Below are 22,073 nucleotides of genomic sequence, written 5' to 3'. Positions count from 1 at the left end.
CCTATGGAGCTGGTGCAGCCACAAACCTCCCACTTTAGTGCCACTCAGTGTCAGCTTTATCAACAGGAGCCCCTGTGAAGGAGGCCAGTATGGACAAAACCAGACAACCAGAAAAACCCTGAGAAACAGATGCACAGTGAAGAACTACCAATACTGAACACTGATTGAAGCACTCTTCCAAAGCATGAGCTAGTTCTGCAGCAAGGACTTGCTTCACCATTGACATCTAGGGACAGCTTGCAGAACAGGAAAGTAAGCCTTAACATAAGCAGGTATTTCACACCAAAATGTAAGGTTTTCTAATTCTACAAATGAGTATCCCTAAATCAATATTTTGAAGGAAAAAAAAAAAAGTTAAGCACTTAAGAGCTAAGAGTTCCTCTAAAACTAGCACAGCAGATATTCCCACATCATAGGCACAAGGATAGAGTTGTATTGAAAGAATCTAGACTCTCCCCTAAACAAAAAGGAAAAAAGGCCGACATCCCAGTTTTTCACCCTCCCCCACTGTGCCCACACATTATGTGCTATCAGGACAAATCTGTTCCCCAAAAACATTAGGGCTAGATGGCTTCATGCCTCACAAACAGAACGAGTGTAACGCCCTGACCACCTGTCAGCGCTGCTGTTTATTTGTTTTATCCCGAACAGTTTTAGTTTCTTTTCAAGAACAAGCTGTTTCATTTGAAAGCAACCTCCATCGGAAAAGCAGGCATATACCCACCCCTTCCTGCTTCTGCTCCTGCCCGGCTGACGGTGCTCACGACGTGCCGGAGCACAGCACGGCTCCTCACAGTTTCCTCGGGGGCCAGGAAGCTGTCAGCCAGCTCAGTGCCACCCCACCTGCACTCACCTGCGGCAGCTGAGCCAGGAGCGTGGCTGGAACGCTTTGGGGATGACAGCTCCTCTGAGCAGGAAGTACCTCATTTCCACTTCATTACTTTGTTTACTGGCTGCATCGCTTCACCACTAGAAAATCTAAGTGCCTGGTGACATTTCCCTGAGAAGGGATTATAAAATTGAAGCGGCTCTATCACAGCGCCATACAGAGCTCTAAAATACTACTCCAGAGTTAACGCAGGCCCTAGAAATAAGTCTGCTTCATTAAAGCTGATGACCTGACCCGACCTCCTGGCCTAACCACCAGCTCCACCACCCTGACCACGCAGTTCAGCTCACCGCCCTCACACCTCACAACGTGCCCCCGCCTTCTTCCTCCTGTGAGGCTGAGGAGAAAGAACATTCCAATCAACTCCTCAGTTTATGCTCTCTTCCAGCATTCCTCACAGATAAACCCAGAACTCCATCAGACACATTTCCAACAAGAGGTAGCAAGCAGACTGCTGTTGAATCAGAGGGAGCTCCTCCCGTAACAGTTCACCCAACAAGGCCAAGACAGTCTGCCCAGATCGCTACAAACAGAGCCAGAGGCACATATCTGAGTTTGACTTGCAAAAAAAGGAGAAAAGGCAATGTTCGGACTGACTGCTCCTTTCTTGAATGGAGAATGCCACTTCCCTCAATCAAGATAGTCTGAAGGAGGGAAGTGATGCTTCAGAAAGTATGAGACAATGTAGCAGAGGAAGAAACAAAGCAAGGTAATAAGTAAGAAAAGACTTGAACGAGGTGATTAAAACCAGCCATGAAGAACTGAAAGACAAACAAGCCTGTCTTCCTGTAACTGATTGTTCCTGCAGGGCTGGGATGGTGGGGGAGCAGCCACTCTGAGCTATGTAGTCCATAGCAAGGACTTGTTGATGTTGTGTGACATTCCCACAGTCAAATACTGCTGTGCTGTAGATTCATCTAAACCACAAGATTTTTTCCAGTTGTGCACCAAGTGTACTCAGAGTACAAAACAAGCCATCCGAGTTTGGCAGTATGCTATCACCCTGACATTATGCAATGTTTTCATTAACTCCGATGGTGAAACAGCATGTTTATACAGTTTATGAACAAAGCTGAACTGGAAGAGTCTGCGAGCACTCTGCTGTGAATTCTAGTTCTGTCCTCCAAGCTCAATAAACAGGCAAAGCAATCTGAAGTCATTAGACCGAAGTTCAATAGAAGTAAGAGCACAGCTTTGTACTTGAGAAAGGAAACAGAGATCCAAACATGCAACACAAAGCAGCTGACTCGGCAGCTGTGCTGCACAAACCAAACCGTGATGATATCATGGATCAAAGCCTGGTAAGCTGATATGTTGTTACTGCAGAAAGACAAAAAATTCCAACATCACTCCAAAAACAGTAAAACGTGTTGAACCCTTCTTTGCATTGGCACTGGTGAAGCCTCAGCTAAAGCAACGTGCCCACTGTATGCCAGTGTAGAAAAGGGAAGGCTGAGCAGCCAGCAGTATTGGAATGAAGGTATTTCCATGACTGTGCTCAGAGCAGCCACTGCCCCAGCTGCCCGAGGGGCCGTGCGGCATGTCCTGCCATGCCCTGTGCCTCCGTGGTCAGAGGAAGAAGCCTGCACTCCTTGTGCTCTCAGAGCCATCACCACACAGCGCTGCTCCTTGGGGCTGCCTTACAGCTCCCCCTCACCCCCTTCCTCCACACTGCTCTCAAATATCACGTGTTTATCACGGTAGCTTTCACGCTTTCTTATAACAGATAAATTTACCTTTGGACCAGATTCCTTTACTTCACAAAAACGACCCTTTTCCTTTCATTTCTGCTCATGCCTCCCATCTCCTTGAGTGGAAATATTCTGTAACATTTTCTCACTGCTAGGAGTGTGGCCACAATGTTAAGTTCCCCCTTTCCTCCCTGTACCATCCATCTCTATTGGTGATAATGAGGCTCTTATGGGCAGTACAATAGCAAAGGCCACACAGCACCTCCTCCCAACAGGTCTGGAAATTGCAATCCCACTAACTATAGTTTTAAGCGTAATTCTAATCACAAGAACCATGCATCTCCATGCACCTCAGCTCCAAGTGAATTCTGATACAGCTACCAGTGCAAACAAACAAACAAGAATCCCAACTGATGTCAAGTCTTCCCAGGTCAGATTCTTTCCTCGTCCCTGAGCGTGTGGGGCTGCAGTCCTCGCAGGGCCTCCAAGGCCCGCAGGAAAGCACGCACCGCAGGAGCAACGCTCTGCCTCCCTCTGCTATTAATTCACCACGAGTGGAAGCAGGTGACTGCACACTCGACTGCCTGTATCCTGCGGTGCAGCTGCTATGCAGAGCGCAGCACGTGTGAACATTTGCATGATTTGTGCCTCCATGAGCCGCGTGTGGCACCGAGGCAGCGCTGCCACAGCCCTTTGTGCTTGCTATGGCCCTACGGCAGCAGCACAGCCCGGCTGCAGGCAGTTGCTGTGAGCGAGGGCTGGAGGTGCTCTCCAGTGCTTGCCAGGAAGCTTCCAGGGGGAGGGACAAACAAACTGCAGCGACTTGCTGCCTTTATAATTTTGCTTCCCTCTGCAGCAGATTGGTTAAAAAGCCATTGTACAGCAACTGAAATTATTTTCATTGCTTTAACATTTTCTGCCTTAAAAATAAATAAACAAACAACAGAACAAAGGTCATCCAGAGGTTCTGGATTGTTGGAGCAGAACGTTTTCAAGTTGGGATTTTATCTGATTTTGAAGTTTTTCCCATTCTGCCACAAGACAGTTTTCAAACTTCAATGTTTGATATTAAAACCCCACGAGATCCTGAGCACAACCTGCTTTGCTGCAGTTGGTCACATGAAGGTAAGCAATTAGGAAACAAAAGCCTATTTCAACACCCTCAGTATTGAAATCACAGTAATGTATGCACTACATTGAAGATCAGTTCTGTACCACGCACGTGCTCCTGTCACAGCATGTAATTATTACAGCTTATACATCCATCTAATCCACCTGACAGCGGTCACTTGTACGGTGTCTCTATTAGCAAACATGTCATTAACAAACCTGATTAACACAGGTACGTCACGTTAGCATCAGCATTTAGGTGACAGATATCTGAGCTATATTGTTTCTCAGAACACCAAAGAAATTGTAACACAAAATCCGCCAGGCAAGCAATAGAATCATCAAAACTTTAAGAAACCAAAAAATCTCCACAAGGCTTTATTTTAATTAACGTTCACAATCACACAGCGAGCACTTACAAATATTTATTTTTTAACTATCTCTCTTTACCTGGCAGAAATCAATAGCAGAACTGGCGCAGTCCAAAATAGCAGCCATGCCCTATTTCCAACTCTAGGGGCACCAGCAGCTGTTGCAGCACCGCAAGGAGCCGAATTGCTATAAACACCCAGGCAGACGGCAGGCTATTTTTCTGTCCGACCAGGTGTCAGCGATCGAGGCAAGGTCAGCGCGGAGTAAACAGTATTTCAGTGCGCTCGTTATGCTGCATCTGCTTCGGAAACGGAGCTCAGGCAGTTGTCAGACCCAGCCCAACCACCCCAATCCGAGTCCTGGTCGTTCTCAGGGCGTTTTGCGGGGGACCCTTCGCCCATCGTGTGCCCGTGCGGGCGCTGCCAGCCGCCGCTTTGCCTTGCCCGGCGGCCGTTCAGCGCCGCGGCTGCGTCCAACACGCGGACCGCACCATCCGTACAGACAGCGGCCCGCTACGGCGTCCGCCGCCCCTCCGCAGGGCACGGCCGGCCAGGCAGCCTCTCAGCCCGGGCCCGGCGGAGCCGAATGGAGGGCTGGGCTGCCTCCCGTCCCCCGAGCGGGGCGGGGGGAGACGAGGACGCCGAGCGGCGACACCGAAACAAAGCGGCGAGCGGCGAGCCGCCGCTATTTCCACAAACAAACACACAGCGTTACATCACGACAAATCGTTTACCTCGTTCCGGCTTCATTTTCCCCGTTTCCTCGGAGCTCCGAGACGAACCCGCACGTCGGTGACGTTCCTTGACAAGAGAGCCGCGGAGCACCGCTCCGTGCCGAAGCGGCGGGCGGTCCGGGCGCACCGAGGCTGCGTGGGGCCCGCGCCGTGCCGATCCGAGCCGGGCCCGCCTCCCGCCGGGTGTCCTCTCGTGACACGGCGCCGGGCGAGCTATTTATAACCGCCGGGAGGGAGCCCGCAAACGCAGCCGCTTCCCGCCGGCCGAGCGCTCTGAGTCACGGCGCAGAGCCGGGCACCGCCGCCTCGCGGATCCGGCCGCCCCCGGACCGTCAGCGAGCGAACGGCGGCGGAAGGCTGCGCGCTCCCCCCACGCCCGGCCCCGCCGCCGCCGCCCGCGGGCCGAGCCCCATGGCCGCGGCCCCCGCCCCGCCTCTGCCTGCCCTCCTCCTCCTCCTTCTTCTTCTTCTCCTCCTCCTCCTCCGCCCCGCCGGGCGCTGCCCTCCCCCTGCCCCGCGGGGCGCAAACATTACAGCCCGCCCGGCACGGCGGAGAGGATCGCCTCGCCCTGCCGTGGGCAGAGGCGGCGCGGCGGCCGCGCGGCGAACCCCAGCCCACCCCACACCGCTCTCATCCCGCCCGGGCCCAGTCGGGCCCCGCCGCCCGCATCACGTGCCCCGTGCTGACCAATAGGCTGCGCCCACTTCCGCCCGCCGAGCGGACCGGTTGCCGTGGCAACGAGGCGCCGGCTCGGGCTGCCGGGAGCCAGGCACTCCGCTGTCGGGCCCGGGGCGGCCCGTCCGTGCCAGCGCCGACGGCTCTGAAGGCCGTTCTCCAGCTGTGCCGGGACCTCTGCGGACGGAGGCACCGAGGAGCAGCATAACCGCTCCTTCTCGTAGAGATGATCGGGCAGCGTCGTTACTAGACGTACAAAACACAGAACGACTCTACGCGATTCGGTCTGTGTAAACTGCGCCTGTTTCCCTCTCTCATTTATCAAATGGGCATCACTATACGGGGCGGGTAATCTGCCCTGCAAACACCTGTCCTTCCAGTCACAGCCTGACAGACGCAGAGCAGCACGAGCTCCACGAGTGACTTGCGATGGTCCCTGTGTCACTGCTGCCTGTGTCACTGCTGCCTGTGTCACTGCTGCCCTGTGTCTTTGCTGCAGGCCTGCTTGGCTATTGCAGACCAGGAGCTCTCCCTGGATGCAGCATAATTGCAAATGTGGCAATCCAGAATTAGAAAAGGAGGAATTTGACTGAGCAATAAGTAGAGTGAACAAACGTATGTGAGTTTAGCATGACTACCCGGAGCATGATTCAGCCACATTCAGATCCTCCCACTGGTGATTGCCATCTGAGAGAAAGATCACATCCTTCAGCCACTCATTGTTGCTGTAAAAAACTGCAACGTAGTTTGTAGCTCGTTCTAATATTGGCTTTGCAATCAAAATCAAATCAATCTTCCTACTGTTTAAATACAACTATAGCCCTTACGCTGTTATGCGTCACATAGGTTTTAATTTTTAATCATTTTTGAAGTCTTAATCTCTCTTTGGCTCTCTTTTTTTTTTTTTTAAACAAATCATTGGACACAAACAGGCCCCGCTTCTCGGAAAGCACTTCCGCCAAGTACTTTTCCCACTGTGTTTTCTTAATTAATGGGCCAAATATTAAGCACAGTTTCCTGTTTCTTCGGCATTCAGGCCAATTGGAAATGTAGGTGCCAGCCTGAAAACCTCCTATCACAAGGAGAAGGAGATAATCCTGAGGGATATGACGAGAGCAGAGCGGCTGTGATATGATGCTCCTAGTGTACGTGCCTGTGTAGGAGATTTCAGGGTCAGCTTCTCCTGTTGACTCAGATAATTTTTGGACCCACTGAGGAAGGGAAATGTTTGAGATCCATGCTTTGGGTCCAGACAAAGAAAGACAGAAAGACTCTTTCCCTTTTGACCACACAGACATTTAACAGAACTAAAACAAACAGGCAAACAACCAAAGACACCACAGACAGAAAAATGAGACAGACAGGAAGAATCTAATTATACAATAGTTCATGAATAATACTAAAAACAAAATGAGGATGATCAGCTCAAAGAAAGATGTGGACTGCGTTTGGCTACCATGGCTAAAAATGGCTTGGACTCATACTTTTCCTCTCAGTCAGCAAGCAAATGATGTACATTATGTGAACACACACAGAAAATATGGCACTAGGGGGTTCAGCCATGAGAATTTGCTTACGCATACCTGAAAATTCTTTGAGAACAATGACAGAACCATAAATGTGCTTCTGACCTGAGAAACCAAACATAAAGCGTGGAAAAAACTGCGTGGCTGTTACACATCACACAAAAGCAGGATTATCTTAGAAACACTAAGAGATCTTTAACTGCCAAGCCCCAACCAACACTTGCCTCCGGGAGCACAAGCACAAGCAAAACTTGGTTTCTTATCAGGTTGTATCTCACATCTGATTATCTTTGGTGTCTGCACAGGTGAGAGTGCGTGCTGCAGTGTCTGTGCAGTCACAGAGGCTCTCACTCAGTCTCTGGTGCTTAAAACTGCAAGTTTCCATCACAGCCTCATTCTCAGTAGGAACACTTGCAAGAGCTCAGGATTTTAAAAATCCTTACCTGGGGCAGCGTGACACAGTGCTGTCACATAAGCCTTGTTCCCATAGCAATAGGAACAAGCCTTGTTTTTTACACAAAGTTTTCCAAAAAAAGTTCTTCGAGACAAATGTATAGCTGCACTTTCTTTCAGAGCTTCAGCGCTTTACGCTTTTGGTGCTGTTGCTGCAGCCTGGAGCAAAGTGTCTTTTTAGTGACACCTCTAAGAGACCTTTCAGCATTAATCGTCACAGAAGTGATGTCTGATGCAGCAGATCGAGATTCCTGCAATTCCTGCAGGTAATTACTGCCTGTTAAGTGATGCAGCACAACTGCTTCTGACATGGTTGCCTCTGTGGTAAAAAACCACCGTGCTTGGGAGAATATTGCAGCCAAAAGATGAAGTTAGAAAATCTGAATAGTATCTGAAGATACATTCTGCAGTGCAATAAACTTGAGAGGTGCTAAAAAATGCCAAACAACCAAACTGTGAAGAATCAACTGTAATTTGTCACAGGTTGTAACTGCTTTGGAGAGAGCATTAAAATAGAAATGAGTTATGTGCTTACAGGGATTTATTAATCTGTAGGAACAGAAGAGCCAACTGTTACTGAGAGAATTATGAACTCATATAATTAAAATGCCTTATGTTCCAAATGTTTTGTTTTAGAGGTTATAATCAGCTTGGGGATGGTTTCAGTGTATACACATAAGTAAGTGTAGCTGAAAGGAAGAACAGACTTTCTCATAATTCTTTCTGGAGATATTTATAACCATAATAACAAGGATAGCTTGAGAAAGCTGTCCTTCCTATGTCTGCCTTCCTTTGTCTTGTAGCCATTGGCTTCAGCCTCCAGTACTCCTGAGCATAAGTCTGAGCAGCCCCTGGGCCTCTGCTGGGTACATTTGGGGCCTGTCTCAAGACCAGTGAGGAAAACAAACTTGTTTTGAATTCCCAAATAGGCTGTTGTACCTAAGGCAGGCAAGATGGGTTATAGCCATGTGGCATGAGAGCCCTGTGCACTCAGTGCTGATACAGTGTTATGTTACACGCAGGCATAGGGAGTGAAACCCTTCAGCCCAGGATGTCCAGCATCAGCCTGTAATTATTTTTTGGCATTTAAATAAATGCCTGATTTTCAAAGAAAAAATAATCTCTATCTCCTGCTGACTTTGGCAGCATCTATTGCATTTTTGAAAATCTGCCTACCTCTGTTTGGGTTCCCAACTATAGAATTAGGTACCTAATTTTAGGAACTTTTTGAAAATGTTGACCAGTGGGCTTGCTTCACTGCTTGTTACATCAGCTCTTCCTGGTATAAATGCTTTGGATGAGTAAATGGATTTATTTCCACAGGAAACCTGCCCCAGGTCTGGGAAATGGAGATCTATGGCAGAGTAGGAACAGGAATTTTTGTTGTTGTCTTTCCTAGAAGTACAAATCGCTGGGCTGGTGTTAAATATTACGAAGAGAAGTAAACAAACACAAGAGCAAATCAGTAGGCACTCTGCTGTTAGACACGGGTTTGCCACCTTGCAAGGACTTATCTTTTCATATGACTCATACCAACAACCCCACTGCTTAATTTCCCTTCTGTTCAGCCATTTTAAAGTAAAAATCATACAGCTATTACCATGTTCTGATCTCTTAGATGCACTTATTGAAATTATTAAAATGGCATCTGATTACTTTTCCCTCGCACGTGCTCTCAAATGCCTTTATTTCCCAAGCAGCGCTGTCCTTCTGGAGATGCAGCCCAAACTAAATTAGGATGAAACTGTGGGAACAACAGGGTGATAACTGCACCCCTCTCAAAAAGAAAGCTTATACTCTTTGCCAGAAATCATTTCCCGGACTCAACACTTTGCTGCTACTCCTTGTTCACATGCAGCAGATTCCTTCAGTTGGTAAGACTGCAGCAGCTGGCTTCATTCAATCAGCACTTGACAAATCATGCCATAAGACACTGAAAAGTAAACTGTAGGTCTGTGAATAGATCATTAATTTCTGAAAGAGAGAGAAATTACTTTTTATATAGAATATCTTTTTTTTTTTTTTTTTTTTTTTTTTTTGCTGCAATATTCATTCTAGGCTGGGAACAATTTTTCTTCAATATTTTTTCAAGGGGATTGTGCAAGTTTGCTGATGAATTCTGACATTACCCTGTGTTTATCCAGGACTAAACTCGATGGAAACATTAATCAGAAGATGTATACATTTCCATAGGAAAACTGGAGTTTGTGTAGCAGCAGCAAGCCCCAACATTCCCTGAGCAGAAGCTAGAGACATTTGCTCGCCAAGAGCAATGGCAAGATGTTGTCAGCAGCAGAAGTTCTGCGGAAAGGAGAGGCACAAGGACTGTTTCCAGTCTGGGTCATCTCACACCACTCAGTGCAGTTTACTTTTGAGCACGTATATCTACAGGCTACTTCTTGGTTACCCACTTCAGTGAGCTGGCAGGAATCCAAGCACCTATTCGTATAATTTCAGAGGAAAGTAAGTGAGTAACACTGGAAGGAGGAGTTTGGACTTTTGCAATGCTGTTTTTCTATTGCTAATGCTTTGATCCATCTTGCAATAATTTCCAGTGCAGCTCTGCACAAGTAATTGCACAAAATTAATCACTGGTGTAACTCCATCTGGTAGTTCATTGGGTTCACCCTCTGATGCCTCCTCAGCCCTTTTTGTTCTCCTGCTCATTTGCAGCAGCAGGCAGCACCGCTCCCAGCTCACGGCTTCCCACCCTGCCAGAAGGGTTGGCACCTTCTGGCCACCTCCTCCCATCTGTGCAGATCCCATCTCATGTCCTCCACCTTTGCATGCCCCACCAGTGCTGGCTGCTCATGGGGAAGCTCCGCAGGCGCAGGTGAAGCAGGACCAGCACCCTGCAAAATATCATTGTGTTGTACATCTCACCACGCAAATACAGCTGGGAGAACACCAGCAGTGAGCACAGTCACAACATGAAGAATATTACTACAGCCACCCCACTGACTGTATTCAAATTACAGGCAGTCTACTGTGAGCATTGCAAATGAAAAGGAAAAATCCTTTACGTAGCACAGCGATTACCTTCTGGAACAACAAGTGCAGCCGACAGTTCCACCCAGGTTAAATGAATGCCGCAGCTCCTATTATGCTTGGGAGAGTAGGACAGGAAAGTAGCACACTGTTAAATGCAGGGCAATATTTAACATAACCACACGCGTGGCTTACAGGAGAAGCTTGTCATTTAATAAAGTAGGCAGTGAGTTGGGGTTTATTAGGGAAATGCTGCAGCTATTGCAAAACTGGCCTGGTTCTAAAAGTTTTTGTTGCCTAGTTATTACACAGAGCCTTTCTGATATATTCCTGGCCACTCGGTAAGACACACCACATGTTATTAGTAAAGACCAAATAGAAATGGCACTGAACAGAAAGAGTTGCACATGGAGTCATCCGGATTAATTTTTCAGTATAGACATATGACAATTACCCAGCTTTAGGTTTCGCTGGTTCCCCATTTCTTTCCTTTTTGGATGAAAAGCACTCCCTAAAATGCCACCTGTTGGCTGCTGTCCTGTGGCCGTACTGCTCGCGGGGACGATGCAGCGGCTCACCTTGCTGGCTGGTAGGGCTGCCTGGGCCCATTCCCAGCTGTGTGCTGAGTACACCAGAGCTCCTGTGATATGATTAGGCCCACACCACCTCAAGTGTAATGTTGGTAAACTTTACCGCCAATCAAAACAAGTTACCTTCCTGGGAGTCTGACATCCTCTGGAAACTGAGGGAATAATAGCAACAGTAGCATAAAACGAGCACGAAGAGAAGGACATTGAAAGACTTGATTCTACCTTGACATATAAAAAAATACATCTGTGTCTGGTAAATGTCATGAATGGTGAAATCCTTGGCCCATGTACAAAGGTCAGCTCCCCTTCACACAGACAGAGCTAGGATTTCACTGTGGCTATATTCGGGTGAGCATTCACTGCTGCTTTCACACCAGTTAGCCTGTAATTGTAGTCCTTAGAGTTCATTTATTCTCATGCTGCATAACATTGTTTGAAAGGGAAAGGAAACTGACGTTCATGCAAGGATCTCAAACAAAGGCGGTAAGGTACGGCACACTGAAACCCAAAAGTTCCAGTGAGGTATTCCACTGCTCACCTTTGGATGTCAATTAGAGCTTGAAAACGAAAAAGATCACCGTACATATTTATAGCTAAGTCAATCTTTACTTAATTAGGCTATGTATATTTTTAAACTAGCAGTACAGTTAGAACATTCTTGCAGTATCCTTGCTTATAATGCTTTTGGCTCCATCTGAATTTCTTGGTTAACTTATTTACCCCTTAAGATGTGTAACCGATTTTCTTTCTTTTCACAGAACGTAAACACCTTCACTGCCCCATAAGCACAGAGCCTGTTTGTTCCCTGCTCACACCAGTGTGAATCAGCAATGACCCACAGCAGCCTATAGGATCACATCAATGTAAAGGTGATGTCAGAGATAGCGATCAAAGCCCTTGTTCCAAAGTTAATTGTTTTTGCTGAAAAAAAAAAGATGAGTACAGAACACGTTTATTCTCCTTCTCAATTGAAATGTCAAATAAATACTGCAGTTTTGTCTTCTGCTCCATGTGGGATTTGTATACATGGATCATGTTGCAAAAAACAGGGCCTTGTCACAGCAATCATGCTAAGAGTCCGTGGCCCTGATCTGACTGTAAGGAATCTATTTGTTTGCTGTCATTGAGACCACTTTTCCACATCCAGAGCCAATTGCAAACCATCATCAGCTGTCAGCAGTGTGGCTACTGCTGACAACAAATACAACAAATACGTGCTGCACGTAAAGCCATTCCTCAACTGTTTCACAACATCCCTCACTTTACACATTTAATGCTTTCAGCATTTCACTTGGTAAAGAAAAACATCATATCAGGACTTGCAATCTTTTTTCTTTCCTTTTAAATTAATAGGCATATCGCTTGTGAAGGGGACTGAGGGCAAAGATGGGAGAGGACACATCCAAAGCTTGCAAGTGACAGCATCCTTGGGACCACTCTAACTCATGGTGATGCCTCCCTGGTGTCCCAGCACAGCCTTGCTGCAGTGAGGACTCACCCCAGCAGTGCATGCACCACCCCAGCCTCACACACCTCCTATGTGTGCCCACACGCCAGCAGTGCATTCCCCTCAGAGTACCTGTTTGCACGCAGCACCTCCCAGACTGGTAGCAGCCTCCCCTTGCACAGCCGATGCTGAAAGCCTTACCTGGCCACAGCTCCAAGCACCAGTTCAACGTGGCTCCACTGCACCGGTATGGCAGCAGCTGGTAGTGCAAATGGAAGCCAGCCGGTCTCATGGGCACACCTGCCTTCATCTGCCTGTCAAAGGTACGGTATAGAAATCATGTCTGAATGTAAGCACTGGCCTTTTGGAATCATTGCTCAGAGAGCAGAGGTACCCAGGTGTCAATCAGTTCTGTACTCACACATTGCCTAGCAAAATCAGACTTCAAATTTCCTGTTTGGGCCATGGTGCTTGCTGCCCCTGGAAGCTCAGTTACCATAAACTCACGCTTGGTTTAACTAGAGGAAAACATGTAGGAGCAAAACACGAATGCCCACCTAGCATACATAGAAGCTGTATAACAGAAGTGCCAGAGGGATGGTACAGGCTGCAGTGAGGACTCCTTCCCTTCCCTTCCCTTCCCTTCCCTTCCCTTCCCTTCCCTTCCCTTCCCTTCCCTTCCCTTCCCTTCCCTTCCCTTCCCTTCCCTTCCCTTCCCTTCCCTTCCCTTCCCTTCCCTTCCCTTCCTCACAGCACACCAGCTGCTTTATGCAGTGTTTTAGGCTGTGTTTACCTGCTGGAAGAGTTTGGGTGTCAGTGTTTGTTTTTCATGGCACAGTCTCTGCAGAGCAATGAGGCTCCTCTGTGTGGCGCTTGCAGCAGGCATAGAAAAAATGTTATTCCATGAGTGAGGTTGTACCTGGCAAGGCAGGGCACACACGTACACAGACAGGGAGGTGTCCAGTGGCCATACTTACACAAATTCATAAATCAGTCACTCATTCGTGATTTGCTAGTATTACCTTGTCAGCTATTCGAGATGTTTAAGACTCATTTTCATCCTCAGAAACTGTAGATGAAGTACACAGCAAACACTAACAATGCCGGAGGAGCAGTTCTGACTGTGGTATTTTAAGCATCATTTGCCATTGAAAGAAAAAAAACAAACAAACATAAGGGAAACCATTGAGTTAAGGCAGAATACAGAAATCCAGGCAGGGAGGAAGGATGAGCTGTAACTGCTGGTGAAGGGCTGCACATTTATAATCATTTGTTTTCCATATGATGTGCCTGTATGATTTCCAGTCTGGTGAGACTGAAGCAACACCCTCATTTTGGCTAAGGAGTAGGCAGGAATACACTTCTATTTCAACGCACAAAAAAGATTTGGAGCATCAGTGTTGGCTGCTGGGCTGCCAGTGGCTGTGCTGCACTGGATGCTCTCCTGGGGAGCATTTCCCACAAATATAAATGCCGAATCAGAATTAGAGGCTTGTTCTAAATTATAAGCTGGGTTTCCCCAAAACAGACGCCTGCTAACCCTACTGTGTGCAGGCTGTGTCATTGGCTCTGGCCACCCCGCTCCCTCTGCCCCAGGCTGGGTCTGCATTCTTTCCGATCCAATCAAGAAAACCTGAAATAAGAGAACAGTGTTAAAGAACAGCTGGTTAACTTATAAACTACCAGTAAAACTGAAAAATGAATAATGGGGGCTGTGAAATAGAAGGAGGAGTAAAGAAAATACACTGCTTGAGAGCCAGCTCTTATCCTGTGCAGCTCCCAAGCCACACGTGTGCACATTTCTGCTGTAAAATCCCCTGAAAACAGCAACTTCTCAGCTTTTCAGCTTTCAATACATCACAAGTGTTAGCAGATTATTTAGAGCAAGAGCCTTCTAAATGGTCCCCTTAGCTTTATATACATGAATTGCTCTCACTGTCAGCCAGAGGGAGATGCATGGCAGCAGGACCATCCATAACACTAGTGCTGCCCTGCCAGGGAGAGCAGGAAAATATTCTGTGATTTCTGTAGCACCTTTTCCATAAGGCCCACAACGCTCTTTGCAAGTCAGATTGGACTAAACGTGTCAGCACTCAGGGGGGGAGGGAAACACTTCTTCCCCTGTGCTGGAGAAGGAGAGCTGAGGCTCTGGGTCCCTCCAGCCCTTCAAGCACTGCTGTTCTCTTCCGTGAGGCATGGGGTGCAGCTCCGACACCCGAACACAGTGCTCCTGTTCCCAGCAATTCCTGACTTCCTGCAATTCGTGTTTGCCAAGTGAGGTGTAATGTAAAAATCTACACGGGATATAAGGAAGGAGCAAGCTAAAGCACTATGAAGGTCAAATGCTCTGAAAAAGCAGGGCTGTACAATTCTTCAGTGACTTAGGGTTTGTTTTTAATGTGTATCCTCACACTGAGGACTCCCCACTCAGCAAGACTGAGATTGAAACAACCCTTTTAAATTAACACAGAGTGCATTATCTTTAATGCTACCCATACCCTAATAATGGGGATAACAGGGAACACCCACCCATTGCTCGCTGCTGCGGATGGAGCCTGGCTGGCAGCTCACTGCTGGGCTGGGGGTCACAGTTCTCACCTGTACACCTCCAGCATGAAGGGCATTAGGACACGGCATTTTCCTGTGTGAATCACAGCAGCTCTTTGCTATTCTAAAAATATGACAAGTTTTCTGTTTCCTGTAGATCCAGCAGCCACACAGGTCTTCACTGCCATAAACAGCAAAAACAAAAAAAAGCCTAATCCAGGATTTAACTTGGAGCTGGGAAGCTTCTACTGTCCTCTCCTAAGTAACAGAGGTTTTTAAAATAAAAGACAATTTGGATGTGGCTTTTGCATCCCAAACTCCAGCCCTGGGCCTGTCACTGTGAGAAGCATCGCAAATGCTCCTTCCTACATGGAATTTCCATAGCTCCTCTATCAGTTACCTGGAAAAAGCAGTCATTGTAATGAAAACCCTGAGGGCAGATAGAATCATGAGAACAGACCAGCCTTATTGCAATGGGTATTGACTGTAACTCATTAAGATGTTAAGCTATTGACATCCCATTTGATGAGAAAAATGTCTGATAGTGAGCGTACACAACCGGCAGTGAGCGCGCCAGCATCAACACATCATAATGAGTAACTAACGATGTCTGCGGCCTAGCCGGGCGATTAAGGCAGTATCCTTTGATCCGTGTCACCGACTTGATTGAATGCTGCACCAAGATCGGATCTCTGTGCATCGCTGGGGAGGTTCCAGTCCCTGGGGAGATTTGTTGGCCTCGTCCCCACGTCACCAGGGTGTCTGTGCCGAGCACGGTTGCTTCTATAGCATCTCAGCTCTGTTCCTCTGAGCAACATCAGCCCTGCTGGTTAACTACCAGCACCACCAGCAGAGCATCAAGGGCACCTGAGCTGCCACCACCACACTGCTCAGCCCAGCACATACCTGCTTTGCTCCTTCCTTCTTGCTGCCTCTGCTCCTTGCTGTGTGGCCCTGCTCAGCAGACAAAGCCTGTGACACTCAGGCTTCTGCATTTTCCACATGCACCACTGAGCCTTCCTGAGCACACTCACATAGGGGATGCATGTGTTGGAATCACTTTGCCTTGAGACATGCAAAAAGCTGTGCAGGCCCCCAGGTGTCCCCAGCAGCAAGGAACCCTTGGGGACATCGCTTGGCCCAGGCGATGCTGTGAGGGCAGGTCCTACGGCATCGCCTCTGGTGATGAGGGGCAGATTTGGGAATGGGGTCCTCCCTCTCCCCTGTGCCTGCCCTGGATGGGCACTGCTCTGGTTCCCAGCACAGCCTCACGACAGCAGCCTCAGGGGAGCCCCGACAGGAGCCCCACACCTCCTCCACTCCGCAGCACCAAGAAACCTCACAGTAGGCCCAACCTGCAGAGCCCCAAGAGAAAACCGTGCCAGCGGCACCCAGGCCGTGCACTGGGATAAAGGCAGCTGATGCTGTGATTTAGGGGAGTATGATGAAGGGCCAATCCTCGTCTCGGCAGCACAGCTCACTGCCCATAAGGCCGTTACCTCTGTGGCAGATGCTGATCCCTCATTAGGGGCTGGCTGGGTGGTGTGGGGCTGCCCCAGCATGGTGCCCTGTGATGGGGTGTGTGATGGGCCCTGTGGGGCCGTGGGGCAGTACAGCAGTGACGGGGGAGGAACACGATATCCCTTCCTGCAATGAACCATTCATCATGCGGGCCCAAGGTGGACTCCGTCCCGCCGATTACCGTGGTGACATCCATACCCGCACACACAAAGGAGGCAAGAGATGGCTAAATGTAAAGTGCTGGAAAATCCAACCTTTTATTTACTACATTTTTGTGACTACATAAACGCTGAAACATTTTAACACTGAAAAGCATGATGACATCATCACTTGCTCTTTTTTCCTTTTTTTTCTTTTTCCATTTTTCTTTTTTTTTTTTTCTTTTTTTTTTTTTTTTTTTTTTTTTGCTTAGCAAACACAGCAGATGATATTGCACGGCATAAAGTGAGAACAGTAGCAAAGCTTAAAAAAAGGAACGTAAGGAAATTTAACGCAGTACAGGAGATACTCTGAAACAAAGCCGATAATGCCTAGCGCATTACACGTCGCTACACACGAAAATACAGAAGAAGCGCTTGACTAAGAGAGAGATTGAGGAAATATTAGCAACCAACCGTCATTAGGTACAATAATCGGTCTGAAATGCAGATGCGACGCATAAACTACGACTGCTTCCTAATGGGCGAACCGAGCAGGGCGCCGCGGCCGCCCGCTCCCACCCGCCCCGCCCCGCCCCGCCCCGCCCGCGCGGTGGGCGCTGCCCCGCCGCTGCCGCAGCCGCTGATTGTCTCGGGCGCCCCCTGCGCGGCGCGGGCGGGCTGGCGGCGGGGCGGGGCCACACGGGAAGGGGGCGGGGCACAATTTGAGGGCGGGGCTAAGGAGGGCGGGGGGCGGGGCTAGGAGGGGCGGGGCCGGGCTGACCCAGGGCCGGGCTGGGCAGCGGGCACGGGATGAAGACAAGTAGCAAAGCGAGTGAGAGACAACGCCGTCAGTTTATTGTCGTTTAATACTGCCGTTCGGTTCGTACTGCGAAACTAAAATGATTCCACAACGATTATGCAATAAATGCAGAACATACCATGAGAAATCAAACGACTAAAACAGAAAAAGGAAACTTTCTTTTTTTTTCCTAAGTATACTTCTGTCCAGTGTTCAATAGCTAATGCTGGATTCGCAGACTAATACTTTGTCTCCTCCCTCCACGTGACACATAAGTCATTGCACGGCATCGGTTTATGTATTAAAAGCAGACATTTAGCCAATGCTTACCAACAGACCATTTAATGATCCTGCATTTCAGAGCATCTTTATTGCCCCATTTCAATACTTGAAGTATAAAAATGTATCTAGAAAGTGTAACTTCTGACCAAAAGCTCAAACCCTGCCCTCGTCCTTCCCTCCCTCAACCCCTCCGACATCCCCTGAACAAAAACAACGTACACCTGGAGCTCACCTACTGTGCATGGAAAGAAATATTTACATCCATCACAAATCATGTCATACACAACATTTAGTTGAAACAGAACCTATTATTTTACGCAAAATAAAATACAAGTGAGCGGCATCCTATTTTCTGTGCCGTGATGCCACCGTCAGCTTTGCAGAATTATCATTGTCATTACTCTCCTCAACTCAAAACTGCTGTTCCCCTCTGGAGCTGAGCGGGGTGGCACGCGGTCCCCCAGCGGGATGGTGGCACCTCTGCCCATCGGCCAACACGGGGCTGCTGCGGCCCCAAGCTGCCCCCTCCAGGAGCCCACAACCATGGGTGGCACTGAGGTGGCCCGGTGGCGGCCAGGGCCTGAGCGCTGCCAGCTGGGTGCAGCCATCCCTGCCATCCCTGCCACCCCCATCTGCCCCCATCTGCCCCCCAGGAGTGCAGCCCGTGGGCACACACCGAGCTGGCAGCAGCCACCCACCCCACGGGTGCCCTGGGTCTCACAAACGCCGGTGCCTCGAAGCATTAACCAACCAAAATGCTTTGGACGCGCGGGTCTGACCCCCTAAGGAACCTTTCTAGAAAAAAAAAGACAAATAAATTAAAGGAGAACGTGCTAAATAATGCCTTTCTGCTCTCTATGTGACAAAAGCACTACCTTGGAACACTCATTTTGGCATGAACAGGGCCGAGGGGAGGGAGGCTGGGGGATAACCTGGCAGTGTTTGGGACACGCGTGGAAGTGCACGCCAAGACAAGCCTGAAGACACACCCTGCAGTCAAGAGAAGCACTCTCCTTCAGTTTATCTCGGCATCGAGAATGAAAAGATTGTAACATAAAGCTTTGGCCATTTTTGAATCTACTATATACAATTTCTCTTTAAACTACATAGTCATAAATTAAAGCAGTGATTAAATAAGTGTATACAAAATGTAATTAAATTAAAAATCACAGCACATTATAGAGAAAAAATAGGAACCATTTATCACAGCAGATAATATTTTTTTTACCCTGTGAAAAGAACGTCGACTAGCAAACACAAAGCATCCCAACCCAAACAAAAGAAATCAAAGCCGCTTTTCCCCTTCTCGCGTTCATTGCAACCAGCGATCTTTACCCACTTAGAAGCGTTTCCAGGAATAGGATCTTCCTTGAGTATAACAGAGAAGTTCTGCCAAAAGAGAATTAGAAGAAACCCAAACCCGACCACAGCAATAAAAAAGGAATGTACAAACAAAACAACCCCTACAAAATAAATAAGAATTATAAAGCTTCTTTTAAGTAACCTTAACAATTATCAAACTAGTAAGTTCTGCCTTATCACATAGACTCTCTATACAACGTAACCCTAACGATTTATTACTATGAGGTATTTGGAGGAATTGGTAAAAGCAATGCACGGCCTGTCTGGGCTGAGGGACTCACGCTGCTTGCGGGGGAAGGAGGAAGGAACCTTTGGTTTGTCAGCAAGAAAGTGGAAAAAAACATTTTCCTTTGGTATCAAAGAAAGTTTCATTGCATGGTTGCACGGCAAAAAGCACCACGGTGAAGAATTATTCCTTTTTTCATTAGTGGCCTTTCTAACAGGCTGAGGTATTCAAAGAGTATAAGGTGAGAGATAAAGAGGTCAACAGCGGTTTAACACTTTGGTTCAAGCAAGGCACTCGTCCTAGGAGTTTACAAAGTTTGCAACATGTTTGCCTAGAGCTTTATTATTATTATCCTTATCATCGTCAGCAGTAGAGTTGTAGTAAGAGAAGCATTCATCAGGTTACCGTCATCGCTACAAGGAGCAGACGCATCTACGCACTGGGAGAGGCGAGGAGGGGGGAGAGGAGTTCCCTTCACAGACCGAGGCCGTGCATGAAAAATCTTTGGTATTCTTTGGTATCATCAATGTGATTAAAATCACCAATGGAAATCGAGTGAGGTAGCGTCTTTGGTTCACACTATAAATAGTAGATCTTTACACACTTTTTTTTCTTTTTTTTTCTTTTTTTCTTTTTTTTTTCTTTTTTTTTCTTTTTTTTTCATTTTTTTCTTTTTTTTTTTTAACACGTGGAAGTAGCTATTCCTTACCTTTTGCTTCTTTGTCTTTAGCAAATAGTTACCAAATGTATTGTAAAGCTAACCACACCACAATAATAAACCAGAAGGCTAAGCAAAGTCTCAAAATTAGCCTCTGGACCTTTGAATGCACCCAAACGCAGCTGGATAGAAAAGGGTAAGTGCTTTCTCTTTGTTTGCTAAATGCATAGTTTTCATTCTTATGTACAAAGGAGGAGAGGAGGAAGAGTGGTGGAAGGAAGGGGCGAGAAGGCGGCTCACGGCATGGAGAAAGGCCCTGGGGCTCCTTTGGGCAGCGCCCAGCAGCAGCGCCCCTGGGCTGTGCCCTCCAGCAGCACCCAGGGCTGTGCCCACTGCCAGCCCCGCACCCAAGGCAGCTGTCGGCACCGCCTGCAGGAGCAGCGGCACAGCCCCGCCGGCTCGCTTGGCTTTACCTGAGTGAGGAGAGGAGGACAAGGCCCTGGGAAGCCTCCTGGGGCCCAGCCGAGCAGCGCTGCCATCCGGGGCTGTGCCTGCTCCCCAGAGAGCCAACAGCGCCCTTAGGGTGGGATGGCTGCTTCACCTCTGAACCACACTGCCTGGGGTCGGCACGGTTTTGGCAGCCCCCATGGGCCGAACGCACGCCCCTGACGCCCTCGTGCCACGAAGCCCCGTGGAGCCATGGCAGACTGGGTTCCGCTCCTCTCCTAAATATTCCTGGCAGACTTTCAGGTCCTTTGGGTTTGGAATCTGAAACTAATTTCCAGTTTGTCGGGCGTGAAGCCCCGATCTCATCCAGGTGGACAGACGGACACTAATGTAACGGGAACAGGACGGGTGTGAACTCAGCACGGCACAGGGAAGGGACGGCAGCCACGAGCAGCAGCGATGGGATGGGGCTGTGCCATGCCTGGGCACAGGGGAGCAGTCCCGTAGGGACCCACTGCGCGGGCTGAACGCGATTAAAGAAAAGTGGGTTCTTGGTCTATTCTGAGTATGAAGCGCGTATTGCTTGTGGCAAGGGTGGTTTTGTTCTCCATGGCTTATAAAAAAATGAAAAGGTTTACAGATACCTCAACAGGCATGTAAAAAAACAAAACAAAACAACACTTAAAATCTATAACTTGTGCATCAGTTTTGGTGTGTGTGGATACGTGTGCATGTATACACACATATACAGGGCATGTGCGTGCATATATGAACACATAGATCTACTCAGGGGCTCGGGTGGGTGTGTATCAGAGATCCTGAAATTGCATATTGGGTGCAAATTTAATGCTGGTATGAAAGTTCTCTTTGGTTTCAGCAAGCAGACTCTAAGGACAATACAATGGAAATGCTAAAAAATGCGGCGATGTACTTTGAATTTCCCTGCATTTTTAAATTCTCAAGTTTTAAATAAATAAGGCTTTCTTTTCTAAACTATAGGTACGTTACAAAGCAGTGTTCTGCTGGGAAAACAAAACAAAACAAAACAAACCCTAAAACATTAGTTATCACTGTCCTTTTTTAATCTCACACTAATGAAACTGCATTCATAAGATGCTTTATAGGTGAGCTTGTTAGTATTTGTCAGTTATACTCTGGTGGGAATGGAACACTTTAAAAGAGAGCTCTCTAAATTTTAAGGTAAGCTGGAAGTTCTAAAGCCTTGGAGATTATGTTTAAATAGGCATTTGCTTTGACATTCTTAAACTGGGTTTAACATAGAAAAATGGGAAGAAATATCTGTTTTACTTGGTTTTACTTGAATGTGTTTTAATAAAGAGATACTTTGGTTTAATTCTAAACACCTACTGGAAGTTACCTATGTACCCTGAAACCTGACTAGACCCTGTCATCTTGGGAAATAAATGGTGCCACTGGTATTTGAGGGGCTGCATCACAAAAATCTGTATATGGCTGATGTTGGAAGAATTCTAGTTTACCTAGAATTTTAATTTCCCTTAAAAGGAGAAGAGAAGAGAAGAGAAGAGAAGAGAAGAGAAGAGAAGAGAAGAGAAGAGAAGAGAAGAGAAGAGAAGAGAAGAGAAGAGAAGAGAAGAG

At 47.7% G+C, this 22,073-nt stretch overlaps 1 protein-coding gene across 1 annotated transcript in view; it reads right to left on the bottom strand.

Annotated features, from left to right (window-relative positions):
• FAM214A (family with sequence similarity 214 member A) overlaps positions 1 to 4,939 on the bottom strand; it is a 43,372-nt gene extending 38,433 nt beyond the window's left edge. Inside the window, exon 1 of the mRNA XM_042875747.1 lies at positions 4,796 to 4,939. Within this exon, the coding sequence (XP_042731681.1) occupies positions 4,796 to 4,811 (16 nt within the window). The 5' untranslated portion in view covers positions 4,812 to 4,939. The remainder of the gene's footprint in view (positions 1 to 4,795) is intronic.
• Between the last annotated feature and the right edge of the window lie 17,134 nt (positions 4,940 to 22,073).

This window comes from Lagopus leucura, unplaced genomic scaffold (assembly GCF_019238085.1).
Source record: "Lagopus leucura isolate 7727_CA_CO unplaced genomic scaffold, USGS_WTPT01 Super-Scaffold_100015, whole genome shotgun sequence".
NCBI lineage: Eukaryota > Metazoa > Chordata > Aves > Galliformes > Phasianidae > Lagopus > Lagopus leucura.
The sequence above is the reverse complement of the archived record's forward strand: the minus strand, read 5'-3'. Positions and strand labels throughout refer to the sequence as shown.